Source organism: Protopterus annectens, chromosome 2.part0, assembly GCF_019279795.1.
Source record: "Protopterus annectens isolate FY-2018-M chromosome 2.part0, PAN1.0, whole genome shotgun sequence".
Lineage (NCBI taxonomy): Eukaryota > Metazoa > Chordata > Ceratodontiformes > Protopteridae > Protopterus > Protopterus annectens.
The window spans coordinates 862,827,521-862,842,635 of NC_056728.1; the positions used below are offsets into that span (position 1 = coordinate 862,827,521).

Below are 15,115 nucleotides of genomic sequence, written 5' to 3' on the forward strand. Positions count from 1 at the left end.
TGCATATGAGGAAATTACAGTGGTACCTGAAAAGCGTATGGACTCAGCACAGCCACAGCTTGGAAACAATGATACCACTCATTCCCTGCCTTCAATAGGAGTTTCTATGGTGGGCACAGGCATGTCAGCTCAACAAGGGTCAGCCTTTCACCTTACCTACAATCAGGCAAACTATGACAACAGATGCATCGGGCTATGCCTGGGGAGCACACATGGCAGGACAGTACATTCAGGGCAAATGGACTACAGATCAGAGGCATCTGCATATCAATCAAAAAGAAGTGCTAGCAGTACAGAATGCCCTAACAGTTTTCAAGGACCTCTTACACCCAGGACAACTAATAATAAAGATGGACAATACCACAGTAATGTGGTACATAAACAAGCAAGGGGGCACACATTCCTACCCTCTATGCAGACAAGCAATGACCTTGTGGAACAATGCACTGTCTTACCAGGTTCAATTACAAGCACAATTCCTGCCAGGAAAGAAAAACACATTGGCAGATGACCTAAGCAGAAACATCATGGATCCACATGAGTGGAAACTAGATCCACAAGTATTTGCAATGATAGCTCAAAAATGGGGATGCCTGGACATAGACTTCAAAAATTTTGCACAAGGACATTCCATCCACAAGCTTGGAAAGTGGACGGCCCTCTCTTTCAGTTGGAAAACATTAACAGTGTATGCCTTTCCTCCACTGCCTCTTCTAGCAAAGGTATTGCTGAAAGTCAGATTAGAGAGGCCACAAATGATACTCATTGCACCAGACTGGCCACGCCAGCATTGGTATCCAATTCTAAGGAACATGTCCCATGGCCCATCATGGATTTTACCACAAATTTCTCACCTGCTCACCCAGCGAGGCAATCAGATTCTACACAGCCAGCTCAAGACTTTAAACCTGACTGCATGGCAAATTACCTAAACAACCAGCCAACACCTCTATCCAAAGCTGTTATGGATGTCATTCTGGAGGCCAGGAGGCCCAGCACCAGGAAAACCTATTCAGACAAATGGAAAAGATTTTGCGCCTGGAACCAGGTTAAAGGCCAAAATCCCCTTGATCCAAACATTCCTCAGATTCTACAATATTTAACTGAGATGTTGCACAGAGGACTTTCCTTTTCATCTATTAAGATCCACGCCTTAGCAATTTCTGCTCATTACAACACGATCCTCCTTTATTCACACATCCACTCCTAAGACAGTACCTCAGAGGGGCTAAGAACATAAGACTGCCAAGGAGAGCACCAACACCTACTTGGGATTTCAACTTTGTTCTGGAAAAGCTTACACTGCCGCCCTTTGAACCAGCTTTTTCAGCCGATTTAAAATTTCTTTCATGGAAAACTGCCCTGCTACTAGCAATAAGAGTCTCAGAGCTACAGGCACTAATGGCAGTGGAGCCTTTCCTAATTTTTCATCAAGACAGAGTCTCTCTACGAACTAACCCTTCCTTTATGCCAAAGGTGGTATCCAGTGTGGCCCTAAACCAAACCATTCATTTGCCCACCTCCTTCCTAAATCCCCAGAACAAAGGTGAAAGACTCCTGCACTCTTTGGGCATTCACAGGCAATTACGTTACTACTTGGATAAAACTAAGGCTTTCAGAAAAACTGACCAGCTCTTTGTAGCCTATGCCACAGGATCACAAGGAAAAGCTATCTCAAAACAGACCATTTCTAAATGGATAGGGCATTGCATAAGTTTCTGCTACACGCATCATGGGAAACCGGTACCTGCTAACATTAGGCCCCACTCCACCAGGGCTGCAGCTACATCAGCATCCTTTCTCGGGAGTGCCAACGAAGGATATTCTGGAAGCTGCAACTTGGAGTTCAGTGCACACCTTCACCAAACACTATCACTTACCTCTGTATTCTAAGACTAGAGCTGGTTTTGCCACTGCAGTTTTGCAGGGCCTACTAGCTTCTTCTAACCCTGTTTAACTCCACCTCCCATCCTTAGCTTTGGGATTCAACCCAAGTGTGATGACTGCAGCAGGGTAACACGATGAACATAGTACAGTTTTGTACCTACCATAAATGTAGATGTTAGAGTGTTCACCCTGCTGCAGTCCAGGTTACCCTCCCTCCATCCCCTCTGAACTAGCTGAACTTATCCATACCACTGTATCCTATACAACCTCTGTTGTGTATTTGCTTGTGCCTAAAGGTATTGTTTTATTTTTATCTAGCTATATATTTTGCCTACCTATTTGGGGGCACCTGACATCTGGGGCAAGAAAAACTGAAGAAAATGGTGTCGGATGCCTCTTGTATACCCCTGGCGCTCTGACGTCAGGGAAGAAGCGACAGCAACCAAGACTTTGGAATTCAGGCTGACTGCGGACCGCCTGATGGCAGGATAACCCAAGTGTGATGACTGCAGCAGGGTGAACACTCGAACATCTACATTTATGGTAGGTACAAAACTGTACTTTTCTATTCCTGACCCCCCCCCCCCGGCTTGGGATCTGAACTTTTGTATTTGAGTGTTTAATGAGACCTGCTTTCTAACCAGCAAGTTCAACTGAATGCAAGTTCACAGGGTGGCCATTATTTCAGCCTGAAGAGTCTGAGGTTCATGCTCTGTCTCTGTAATACTCCTACATTGTCTACAATCAGGACTGGGTGTCCATTAGGACAAAACCGTCCTTTATGCCCAAAGTAGCAAATTAAAATAATCCGAACCAGCACATTCATCTTCTAGTTTTCTTATGTACTTTGACAAAGGAGTTCTTGTTGCATTATTTGAATATACACAGGTAATTTAAGGTTCTGTTTGATTTACACTAAGGCTTTCAGGAAAGATGTACAACTTTAAGTTTTTTGGTGGTCAGACTATTTCAAAAGATTACTAAGATTACACCAGTGAAAATTTTAGATTGCATTTCTTTTTGTTGCACTGTAGACAAGCAGACAGCTGTCCATTTTGGTGAAGGCTTACTCGGTTAGTGCTCAAGCTCCATCTGCAACATTTATACATAAACCTTCCTTTTAATAAATAAATAAATAAAATGGCAACAGCGGCTACTTGGTCTTCCTTGCAAACATTTACTAAGCATTGTAGCCTTGACTGTCTTTCTAGGATGAAAGCATCCTTGGGGCAGTAATTTTTAAAAGTTTGCTTTTCTAAGCCATCCATGATAATTGGGGACTCTGTCTTGATTTTATAGTGTCTGGATAGGACCTGAGAAGTATGTACTTATGTGAATGTTAGATTTTTCTGGTCTCTTGACTCTGGAACAACCCAACACACCCACCTTCCCCCTCCAAATACTCGCACTATATGGAGTCTGTAAGTTGACTTACATTTAAATTCCTTCTCTTTCCTTACTGCCTGGATGTAGTTAGAAGTGCTAAATGTTGGCATCCTATATGAGGAGGATTCAGCAGCAGAATGGAGATGTTCTTCATCTCACATTGCTGCAGTCCTTACATATGGGTAGTCCGCTGTCCTCGGTCGGCCCGAATACCAAAGTATAAGGCTGACGTCGGTCAAGGCGCTTAAAACTGACATCAGGACGTCAGGGTACAAAAGCGCATGACCAACGTCATATCCTCAGTCTTTTTTGCCGCATGGTCCGATGCAGAAGCAGCGTTGCAAGTGCCGTTCGCCGTTCTGAAATTTTTCGAGTTCGGAGTTTCAGACCGAATCAAAGTTGGCTAAGTACCCCGTTGGGGAATATTTTGGTTTTTTCTTGCCTCAGTGTTTTACCGGATGTCAGAAAAAGTGAATAACTGTATTTCTTGTGGGAAACAGATACCGCATAGGGATTATCATTCTTTGTGTATTCCTTGTTTGGGGCCTGAACACGACGTTGTTGGGTGTCGCTTTTGTGCTAGGTTCAATAAACGCACTATCAAGCGAAGGTTAGATTGTGCTAGGCTGGTCTTCGGGAAGCGGTGCAATTATAATATGCCGTCGGATTCTCCGGCGCCCGCTTCTTCGAAGAAGCGCAAAGACAAAGCAGTTAAACCCAGGCAAGAAGAGTCGTCCGTTCCGGACGTCGGTTCTTTAGAGGCGTCAGTGGAACCGGTGGTTCCGACGGAGGCTTCTCTGGAGTCCCAGGGGGAGACTTTGTTATTGCAGGATGTGGCCTCTCAGGAGGCAGGTCAGGCTGAAGGGGCTTCCCAAGTTACTGTACTCCCCTCCCTTCCTAGGGTGGTTAGGCCCTCTCCTTCTGTTTCCAAAGCTTCTCCCAGAGGCAGGCCAGGTTTAGCTTCTGTTGGTGTCACTCCTAGTACAGCAGGGTCTGTGCCCAAGAAGCACATGCTTAAAATGGCAGAAGATTTGATTACTCTGATTAGAGGTTCTTTGCCACCTCCTGATAAGAGGCCTAGGGTGGAGCCAGAGTTGGGGAGTTTTGAGCAGGCTTCGGATGTTTCTGAGTCTTCGGCTGAAGACTTGCAGGAGTACTCTCCTTATTCTGATTCTGATGCAGATGATTCGACTCCTTCTGCTTCTCCTCCAGAGGATTTTTCTTTTCAGAGACTCTTCATTCCATGAGGGAACATTTTAAGTGGGAAGGTCAGGACTTCTCTGATTCCAGGAAAAGGCTTAGGGAATTTTTGCTTTTGCCCCAGCATAGGCCCTTGGCTATACCTCCTGTTCTGGATGTTGTGGAAGATGTGTTTGCAGAGGCTTCACTTAATCCTGATTCTCTGCCTCCTGCTCCTGTTAAACCGGATAGGTATTACAGGGTGCCTGAGGCTCATAAATATCTTTATAAGAGTCCTAGGGCGGACCCAGAAACTGTTGGTCAGGGACCTAAGGGTGTCAAGGCCTCTGTTGTAAAAAATCCGGTTCCTCCAGATAAAGAGGCCAGAGCTTTGGATAGATGGGGAAAGAAAGTCTATACATCTTCTACCCTAGCTATGAGGGCTTTAAATTGCCAGTTTCATATGTTGAAATATCAAAACTATCTTCTTTCTCAATTGAAGTCTAAGGTGGATGCTCTGGCGGAAGGCATTGAGTGTAAAGAGTTACAAGATTTGGTGCATGTTTCAGAGCAGGTGGGTAAGCATTCTTTACAATGTGGTTTTGATGCTGTACAGGCCTCGTCTAGGGTGGCTGCCACTGGTTCAGTTCTTCGCAGGCACGCATGGCTGAGGGACCAGAATTTATCTGACCATGTTAAGACAAGGATTTTGGATGCTCCTTTACAGTCTGATGTGTTGTTTGGTTCACCTGTGGAGTCAGTCTTGAAGAAAATGGAAGACAAGGCTAAGTCCATGCAGGCTGTTAAAGATTTTTTGCAAGTACAGCCTCCAAAGTTTAGTAGGAATTGGCCTGCTAAGGGGTGGACGTATCCTTCTTATGATTCTCAGTCTAGGGGTAGATCTAGACGTGGTAGGGGCAGAGCTCAGAGTTCTTTCAGACCTAGAACAGGGAGTTCTCCTGCACAATCTTCGGGTGAGGGCAGGGGCCAGTCCTTTCGTAAACAGGCCCAATGACCTACCTTTTCAGCTGCCAGATCCTTTTTGCCTGGCAGCTCCTTTGGGAGGAAGGTTGGCACTCTTCAAGGAAAATTGGAATTTGATTACCCAAGACAAATGGGTATTGGATATCATACACCGAGGTTACAAGTTTTATTTCCATACCTTGCCTCCTTTCAAAGGCATGCCGGACATTCCTCCTCAGCAAAGACTAGAGGCTCACAAACAAATTTCTCTGCTACTTCAAATAGGGGCCATACAACCGGTCCCTCTGCCAGAAGTGGGCCTAGGATTTTATTCTCGCCTGTTCCTAGTACCAAAGAAAGGGAACACGTGGAGACCAATCTTGGATTTATCTATCCTCAACACATGTCTGGACATTCCCAAGTTCAAAATGTTGACGTTACAACAGCTTTTACCTCTGCTGGGCAAAGATCACTGGATGGTGACTCTGGATCTCAAGGAGGCTTACCTTCATGTTCCAATCAGGCTCAGTTGCAGAAAGTATCTGCGTTTTCGGGCTGGGACTTCTCATTATCAGTTCTCTGCATTGCCCTTTGGCTTATCTACTGCGCCCAGAGTGTTCACGAAGGTTCTGGCTCCAGTGATAGCTTTCTTCAGGCTAAGAGGAATACAGATCTATCCTTATTTGGACGATTGCCTGATTCTGGCCCAAGGAAAGGACGAGCTTCTTCATCATTTACAGTATGTGATAGCAGTGCTAAGATGCCTGGGGTATTCTGTGAACGAAATAAAGTCCAGTCTAGTACCCTCTCAGGACATGTGCTTTCTGGGTGTGAGACTGAATACAGCATCCCAGATGGCCTTTTTGACCCCGGACAAACAAAATAATCTTTCTCTTTACTTCCATCAATTGTCTCATCAGTCCAGGCTGACTGCAAGGGCAGTCCTTCAAGCCTTGGGGTTCATGGCATCTTGTATTCTGGTGCTTCCCAATGCCAAACTGCATATGAGGAAGCTACAATGGTATCTCAAAAATGTATGGACACAGCACTGCCAAGATATGGACACTGTCATTCAGATAATACCTTGCATTCGAAAGGAATTTTTGTGGTGGGCTCAGGAATGTCACCTAAACAAGGGACTCTCTGTGACCCGGCCAGAGGCGAGTCAGATTCTAACGACAGATGCCTCAGACAAAGCTTGGGGAGCTCATCTAAATGGAAAGTGGGTACAAGACACGTGGCCTGCCAGACTTCAACATCTACATATCAACTTGAAGGAGATGTTAGCAGTCCAATTTGCATTAATAGCTTTCAAGGGTTTACTTCTTCCAGGGCAGGTGTTGGTTCTAACAGACAACACAACTGTCATGTGGTACATCAACAAGCAAGGGAGAACTCATTCTTATCCTCTATGCAGACAAGCAATGATTTTGTGGGAGACTGCTCTCAGTTTACAGCTAAATCTTCAGGCAAGGTTTCTGCCGGGAGCACAGAACTCCTTAGCAGATGTGTTGAGCAGACAAATTATGGATCCCCACGAGTGGAAATTGGATCCTCATGTGTTTCAGAAATTGACAGTGTTATGGGGAACTCCAGACATAGATCTGTTCGCTTCTCCTCTAAACTACCAGCTGCCAAAGTTTTGCACAAAAAGGTTTCATCCCACAGCTTGGAAAGTGGATGCTCTCTCATTCAATTGGAGCAATCTTCATGTGTATGCCTTTCCACCTCTGCCTCTCCTCCCAAAGGTACTCCTGAAGGTCAGACAGGACAAGCCAAAGATGATTTTAATAGCTCCAGATTGGCCTCGACAGCACTGGTACCCATTACTGAGAAGTCTGGTACGGGAGCCTCCATGGCCTTTGCCTTCGATTCCACACCTGCTATCTCAGGAGAACAGTCATTTACTCAATGTCAAACTTCACTCTCTACATCTAACAGCCTGGCATATTCTGTTTTAAACCCTGGAGGGTCTCAGCTTCCACAGCAAGTTTTGAATGTTATTTTGGAGGCCAGAAGGCCTAGTACAAGGAAAGTGTACGCAGATAAATGGAGGAGATTTTTATTTTGGAGTACAGCAAAGGAATTTGATGTTTCTCAGCCTAATTTAAGTGTGGCTCTGCAATATCTTACTGAGTTACTGGACAAAGGTTTGTCCTTCTCCTCTATTAAGGTTCATGCTGCAGCGATTTCTGCTCACTATGACTGTGACCCACCATTGTTTTCGCATCCTTTGTTTAAACAATTCCTTAGAGGGGCAAAGAATATAAGACCCCCACGAAGAGCTCCTACTCCTGCTTGGGACCTCAATTTTGTGTTGGAGAAACTCACTCTACAACCTTTTGAGCCTGCAGCTACTGCCGAGTTGAAATATTTATCATGGAAGACTGCTTTTTTGTTGGCCATTACCTCTGCGAGAAGGGTTTCTGAATTACAGGCCCTTATGGCGGTTGAGCCTTTCTTAATTTTCCATAAGGATAGGGTATCATTACGTACTAATCCTTCCTTTATGCCTAAAGTGGTTTCTAGTGTGGCTTTAAACCAAACTATTCATTTGCCTACTTTTTATGCAAACCCCCAAAATAAAGGGGAAAAGATTTTGCACACTTTGGACATACACAGGCAGTTGTGATATTATTTGAGCAGAACTAAAGGGTTCAGGCAGTCTCAGCAGTTATTTGTTTCATTTGCTTTGGGTTCTCAGGGCAAGCCTGTTTCAAAACAAACTATTTCTAAGTGGATTGGGTTTTGTATTGCTTTCTGTTATTCCCATCATGGTAAGGAGATTCCAGCTGGGATTAGGCCTCATTCCACTAGGGCTACTGCCACTTCTACAGCTTTTTAAGGGGTGGCTACTAAGGATATTTTGGAGGCAGCTACTTGGAGTTCAGTGCATACTTTCTCTAAGCATTACCACCTTCCACTTTACTCTAAATCTAGGGCTGGTTTTGCCACTGCAATTTTACAGGGCATTTTGGCAGCCCCTAATGCTTTATAGTTTTGCCATCCTCCCTTACCTCTGCTTTGGGATTCTACCCATATGTAAGGACTGCAGCAATGTGAGATGAAGAACATAGTACAGTTTTGTACCTACCATAAATGTAGATGTTCAAGATCCACATTGCTGCAGTCCAATTTACCCTCCCTCCTTCCCCTCTGTAGTTAGAGGCGGTTGTGTGGTTTGGGTTGTGAATATTGTAAATATTGTAAATAGGATTAGTGCAGGGGTGGTTGGTTGGTTTTTTGCTGTCTTTGGGTTTTGGCCTTTCTTTTTAGGGCCTTCTGACATCTGGGGCAAGAAAAGACTGAGGATATGACGTTGGTCATGCGCTTTTGTACCCTGACGTCCTGATGTCAGTTTTAAGCGCCTTGACCGATGTCAGCCTTATACTTTGGTATTCGGGCCGACCGAGGACAGCGGACTACCCATATGTAAGGACTGCAGCAATGTGGATCTTCGAACATCTACATTTATGGTAGGTACAAAACTGTACTTTATGGGTACGGAGGAACTAAAGGTTGTGAGGAGTTTGTTGCTGTCACTATAGGGCGACAAAGGCACTGGTCTTAATGTTCTGTCTGGATAGAGACCAGAGAAATGTAATGCTCCAGTTAAGGTGGTCAACTCTTGTGGCTAAAATTGGACCAAGACCACACCACTCACACTTTAACTCTGTCCATGTCCTCTCCTCCCATTTTGTGATGTCATAGCCATGTCAGGGGCAGGAGGAATGTCCTCTTTTCCTGGTTTGTGATTTTTGTGAAAAAAAAAAAGCATAGAAAATTTACCAATTTAACAAACTTGTGTTAGTTTTTTGTTTGTTTTTGGAAACAGAATACCAGAATTTGTACAGTGTTTTCCAGACTACGGGACAATTGGTTTGATTTCCGAATAATTTGGAAAAAAACAGATAGGTGTCAAACTAGTCAGTAAATAACATATTAATCATCTGTAGGACTGTAGAATATATGGCTTTATAGGAATTCTGAATTGAAACAGCAATCCTTACTACTTGCACATTCTTGTAGTTAAACTGGAAAAACATAATTTTTATAGATGCTGTGGTTGATATGAGCAAAATATTAGCCTGAAAAGTAAACAGTATACCTGCTTAAAGGGATTTCTCTTCATACATTAGCACCAACTCATTTATATTAAATACATATACCAAGTATACCATCTATAGTCATGGAATCCTTGTACATAAACTTTTTTCTTTTTTGAATCTTGCATATATTCTTAGTTTGTTATTCACATTTTTATTATAGTGTTGATAAATAGTTAAAGCAAAACAAAGATGGCTGAACATTCACGTTGCAGGCACAACTACTGTTTGCATTTGCTTTCTTAGAATATTCATATTAGTTAGTGTAGTCACTGTACTGTTTCACTGTTTATCATCGATAAGAATTGAAGCCGATATGAGCCACCTGCTACCCTCACTGCCTGCAACCCATCAGCCTTTCATGACCCATTTGTTCCTCACAAAGAAGAAGAGTCAGCCAGCCTGTTTTATCACCCTGTTAGACAAGAAACATTTATGAGAGGCTCTCATTCCAGCAGCTGTCAGGAGATTTTGTCTCCCTGAGTTCTCTGGCAGTTGGCAGGACAATGTTTGATACTGGATTCATTATATGTGCAATACTGTGCATGTTCCTCTCCAACTGCAACTTAATATTGCTTGGTATCCGTGTTTCATCTTGTAGTCACTGCTGGATTTCCACCTTATATATTGCAGCACACCTGGTATGTATTGGGTGTCAGTGTTAGCAGTGTGACTAGTTATCTCCCTTTCCCAGGATGGTGTTAGACATTTACTTCTATCCTCCTCACCCAACTTCTCCAGGGCTTGAGCTGCTAGTTGAACTCGGGTCAGTTGGTCTGCAGTCAGGGCTTTATCCCTGTACATCATTGAGCTAAGTATGCATTTTTAATTTTAATTGCAGTCCTTTTGCTAATCTTGCAAAATTCTGGTTATCATTTCATATTGACTAGTTCCTTTGAGTATACTTTGGAAATATGAAACTACACGTGACGTCGGGAGTGGAATGGTGCATAAATGAGTGTTTAGATAAAGAGAAATAAAAAATAATGGTACATTATTTATACTAGTATAACAGGAAACATTAAAATTATTTGCTATACAACTTATTTATATTGATTTGACTTATAAATTGAAAATCTTGTTTGTGCTTTTTCAGCGAGAAAGTCTGGGTCAAGGAACATTTACCAAGATTTTCAAAGGAGTAAGAGAAGAGCTTGGCGACTATGGTCAGTTGCACAAAACAGAAGTCCTTCTGAAAGTACTAGATAAACAACATAGGAACTACTCAGAGGTATGTTTTATTTTCAGCTTTCAGCAAGGAATATTACTTGTAGATGAGGATTGGAATTTGATTTGCAACAGTGAAGCTGTGTCTGGGCACCCCTGAAGGGAAAATAAAAAAGGAGGGTAGATTTTTGAAGAAATTTATGAATATATTTGGCCTGTAAGATGTGAATTAAAAACTAGGAGTTTGTAGTGAATTTACATATTATTCTCCAATATACAAAAACTGGACTAGGCTAGACAAAGTTTGTATTTCACAAGAACATGTGCATTTAATTGAAGGTCTTGATATGCACCCAATAACTATTTCAGATCACGAGCCAGAAGTAATTAAATTATAATACAAGGCAATGAAGTAAAAATGAGATGCTGGCACTTTCCGACCTATCTGTTGAAAAGAGAGAGGTTTCAGGAATGGGTACTGGAAATTATACAGGAGCTGTTAGAGAAGATAGAAATTTCTTTTGAAAATATAGCTAGGTAGTGGGGTAATATTAAAGCGGAGTTTCAAAATAGGGTGGAAATAAAAGAAAGGGAGGTATGGTTAAGAAGTAACAATAATTATTTAGAGGGGCTGACAAATGGTAAAGTATTGAAAAATAGGGGGAATCTGACAGAACAAGAAAAGGAGCAACTACAGAATGCCAAACAAGGTGAGGGATTACCTTGATATGTACGAGTGTAGAAAGATTGCTGTTAAGCAACTGTTTTTTGATAACTGTAGAGAACAAAAACTTTTAGCATGACTGAGGCAACAGAAAGTAGGAAGGGCTGTTGTCAAGCTTAGGGAGCCCATAACAAGGAAGGTAGCAAGATCTTGTAGTGGTATTCGAAATATTTCAGAAATTATATGAAAGTCTGCATAAAGCAGAGAAATATGGAACTCAAGAAAAGATACAAATGGAAATGTTTATTGAATTAAATATGCCAATGTTAGAGGTAAACGAGGTTAAATTAATAACAGGATAGGAGGAAATGAGATAAAAATTGTGATGTATAACCATTGTACAGGTGAGTCCCCAGGAGTAGAGGGTATTCCTGTGCAAGTTTGGAAACAAGGAGGGGAAAAACTGCTAAAGATCTGGAAGGTTTTGTTTAACAGTATTTTAAGAGGAGAAGTACCAACAGCCTGGAAGAAAACAGTGGTAGCTGTAATATCTAAAGAAGGAAAAGATCCATCAGATCCAGCCTCATACAAGCCCGTTTCAGTACTAAACCCATGATTGTAAAGTGTTTGTCTATAATGGCAAAAGTGATGCCAAAATTGATAGATGTGTATTGTAGTGCTTTTGTGGAGGGGAGGCAAACATTCAGCAACATTAACAGAACACTGGTGATCCAGAGGGAAGCAGAATGTAAGAAAGTACCCCTGTTGCTGGTGGGTCTTGATGCAGAGAAATATTTGACAGAGTAAGCTAGGACTTTATGAGCAGGGCAATGGAAGCATTTGCATTCCCTGATAAAAGTATAAAATTGATTAGGAGGATATATGAGGGATCAGAGGCGAAACTTAGTGGGTGGGTTTCTCTCTGATAATTTCTGCTTGAGCAGAGGATCCAGGCAGGGGCATCCTCTTTCTCTTTTATTTGCATTATACATAGAACTGTTGGCAAAGAAAATTGGACAGTGGAGTGGAGCAGTGGTTTGCATTGTCGCCCACAGCAAGAGGTTCTGTGGTTCAATTTTCAGCTGGGATGCCTTCTGTGTGGAGTCAGTATGTCCTCCCTGGGTTCGAGCGGGTTTCCTCCTGCATTACAAAGGCATGCGTCTGGAGCATTTCTCCCTGGGCCTCAGTTGAAAATTGTCTTGGTCCAAGTCGGACTTTCCTGGTAAATAACTGTTAAATAAATAAATGAAATAAGAGAATCAGAAATTCAAGGATATAATTGGTATAGTAGTCAAGAAAAGCTGGTTGTATTTGCAGATGTTACTTTAGACCTAATAAAACCAGAAAAGGACATCACAGTTTTGTGGAACATTTTGATACAGTTTCAGATCTTTTCAGAATACAAAATTAATGATGCTAAAATAAAGGCAATAGCAGTAAATTATGTACCCACGCATGAATTGGCTCAGCAATATCCATAATTATGGGGACGTGATAAAATAAAGTATTTAGAAGTATGGATTAAAAAATGATTCCAGTGTGGCAGCTAAGGATATGTAGGAGGAGATTAAACAAAAGATATAAAACCTGAGAAATTGGAAGCTCTGTTATACAGATATGGATAATAAGATACAAGCAGTTAAAATGTTTAGTCCCTTTAATTTTATACACAGGTCATGCATATTTTATCAACCGGAGAAGTTGTGGATGGCAATTAAAAAAGAGCTGAAGTTATTTTATCTGGGAGGGGAAGACAGCAAGAGTCAAGTGAGATAAGTTGATTCTTTGAATAGAACAAGGCAGATTGAGATTACCCGATTTAAAGGGGTATTTCAGGGCTACACAGTTAAGGCTGCTGTATTTGGCACAAGCAGAAACCTATAATTCAAAGTGGAAAGTGATGATGATGAAACCGGGGAGGGGGGCTCTAGAAACAAGGAGAGACTGGGATTTTGGATGCTGACCTTTAAGGAGAATAACAATAATCATACATAATGTTATATTAATAAAGTAGCAGAAAGTATTCTAAGAACTAAACCAACATGGGAATGGAGAAAGGAGATTCTACTAATAGGGATGACTTTAATAAGGGATATAGACAGCAGGCAGCAGGGGGCTGGAATTCATTGGGGAAAACTGGCAAATGAATCAAGGTGTTGGGAGCAAATAACTGGAGAGGGAAAGGTAATAAAATGAGAAGATGCCAATAATTTATTTGGACTGCAGGTTAGAGATTGCCTTCCCTAGCAAAGACTGCTATAAGAGTATAGCTACAGAGAAAGAAATAGGGAGATCCTAAATGAAAGACCAGCAGTGGTAGACTTTTTAGTAGAATTTAGAACAAAAGCTGCTGTTGAAAAATGAATAATTAGTGGAGCACATCAACTACTGAATAAGTATAAGAATCAATCAAAGAAAGTTAAAAAGGATTGGGAAGAGAGATTCTATAAGCAATTCACAAAGAAACAATGGGGGGTATATGGTTGCCTTCCAAATGTGCAACAAAGTCTAGAAGATATAAGATTTTTGCTTGAAAAGATTTACTTAGATATTTTTGTACCCCAAGTAGACTCCAGAGGATTTTTCCTCAGGTAGACAGCAAATCTTGGAAGTGTGATGGAGAAGGAGGTAATTGAGAACATATTTTCTGGGAGTGTAATGAAATGAAAGACTTTAAATATTTCCTGCAGACAAATCTGTCCGAGAGATTAGGTGAGCAAACTGGTGTAACTAGGGAAATAATTTTTCTGAGCTGTGATCCAGAATCGTAATTGCCTAAACATAGTAAGGCCTTGCTGAGTCTAATTATGGTGGCTGCCAAAAAATCAATTACTAGAACATGGAAATCAGTCTAAACCAACTGTACAAGATGTAGTTGAATATAGTAACAGGGATAAAACAACTGGAAATGGGATGTTTAGACAAGGATAGGAGCCTATTACATAGGAAAAAAAATGGAATTGTGGGAACAATACATACAGGGGAGGAATGAGGTTTAAAAAAAGGCAGGATTTGAAGGAGGTGTATAATGTGCGACTGACATTGATTAGATAGAAGATAAGTGGTGTATAATTAATGCAGCTAAATTATGTCATGGTTTGTCAAGTAAAATGCTTGCAACTAAGATTGTCGTCATGGTTTATTTTCACTTTTTATAAATGTATGATTGCTATGTCATAAGTGCTAATTTAATAAAGATGTTTGTTAAAAAGAAAAAAAAAGATGTGGTAGTCTTGGAATATCTATAAAACTATAAGAAATTATGCTACATTCTCTGCCTGTTATACCGGAATAACTTCATATATGGATGGGTGAACAGAAAACCGTAATTCAGGCATGCTGATTTGCTGAAGACAAGAGAACATTGTAGTTAGTAGATGTGCAAAGGAATGGATAACTTTGAATATTTGCTGTGATTTTCTGTGGTCCAGTCTTTCATTAACTGGAACATTTTCGTAGGCAGTAGTTAAAAAATGTGGTGGTAGGTGAAAGCATTTGCTATTATAAAGAGCAGTAGATGTGAAGAGTTTTGCAGTGTATTAGAAAAGACTTCATCTATGAGAAATGGGTAGCTTTTAAAACTTTTATTGAAATAATTTCAGCATTACTTTGAGAAGGAAGAGGAAACTTTCATCTTTGATTTTATGAAAGACGCATTTTTTTAAACAATTTTTTTTAAGGTTTATAACAAAACAAAATGTTTACAAAGATTCACAAAGAAATTGCATTTCAAGCAGAAACCAATAAATACTACAACAAAAAC

General features: G+C 41.3%; 1 protein-coding gene across 1 annotated transcript in view; it reads left to right on the forward strand.

Annotated features, from left to right (window-relative positions):
• The window catches only part of JAK2 (Janus kinase 2), a 2,444,284-nt gene that overhangs the window by 1,805,892 nt on the left and 623,277 nt on the right, over positions 1 to 15,115 (forward strand). The window contains exon 17 of the mRNA XM_044060357.1: positions 10,618 to 10,752. Within this exon, the coding sequence (XP_043916292.1) occupies positions 10,618 to 10,752 (135 nt within the window). The remainder of the gene's footprint in view (positions 1 to 10,617; positions 10,753 to 15,115) is intronic.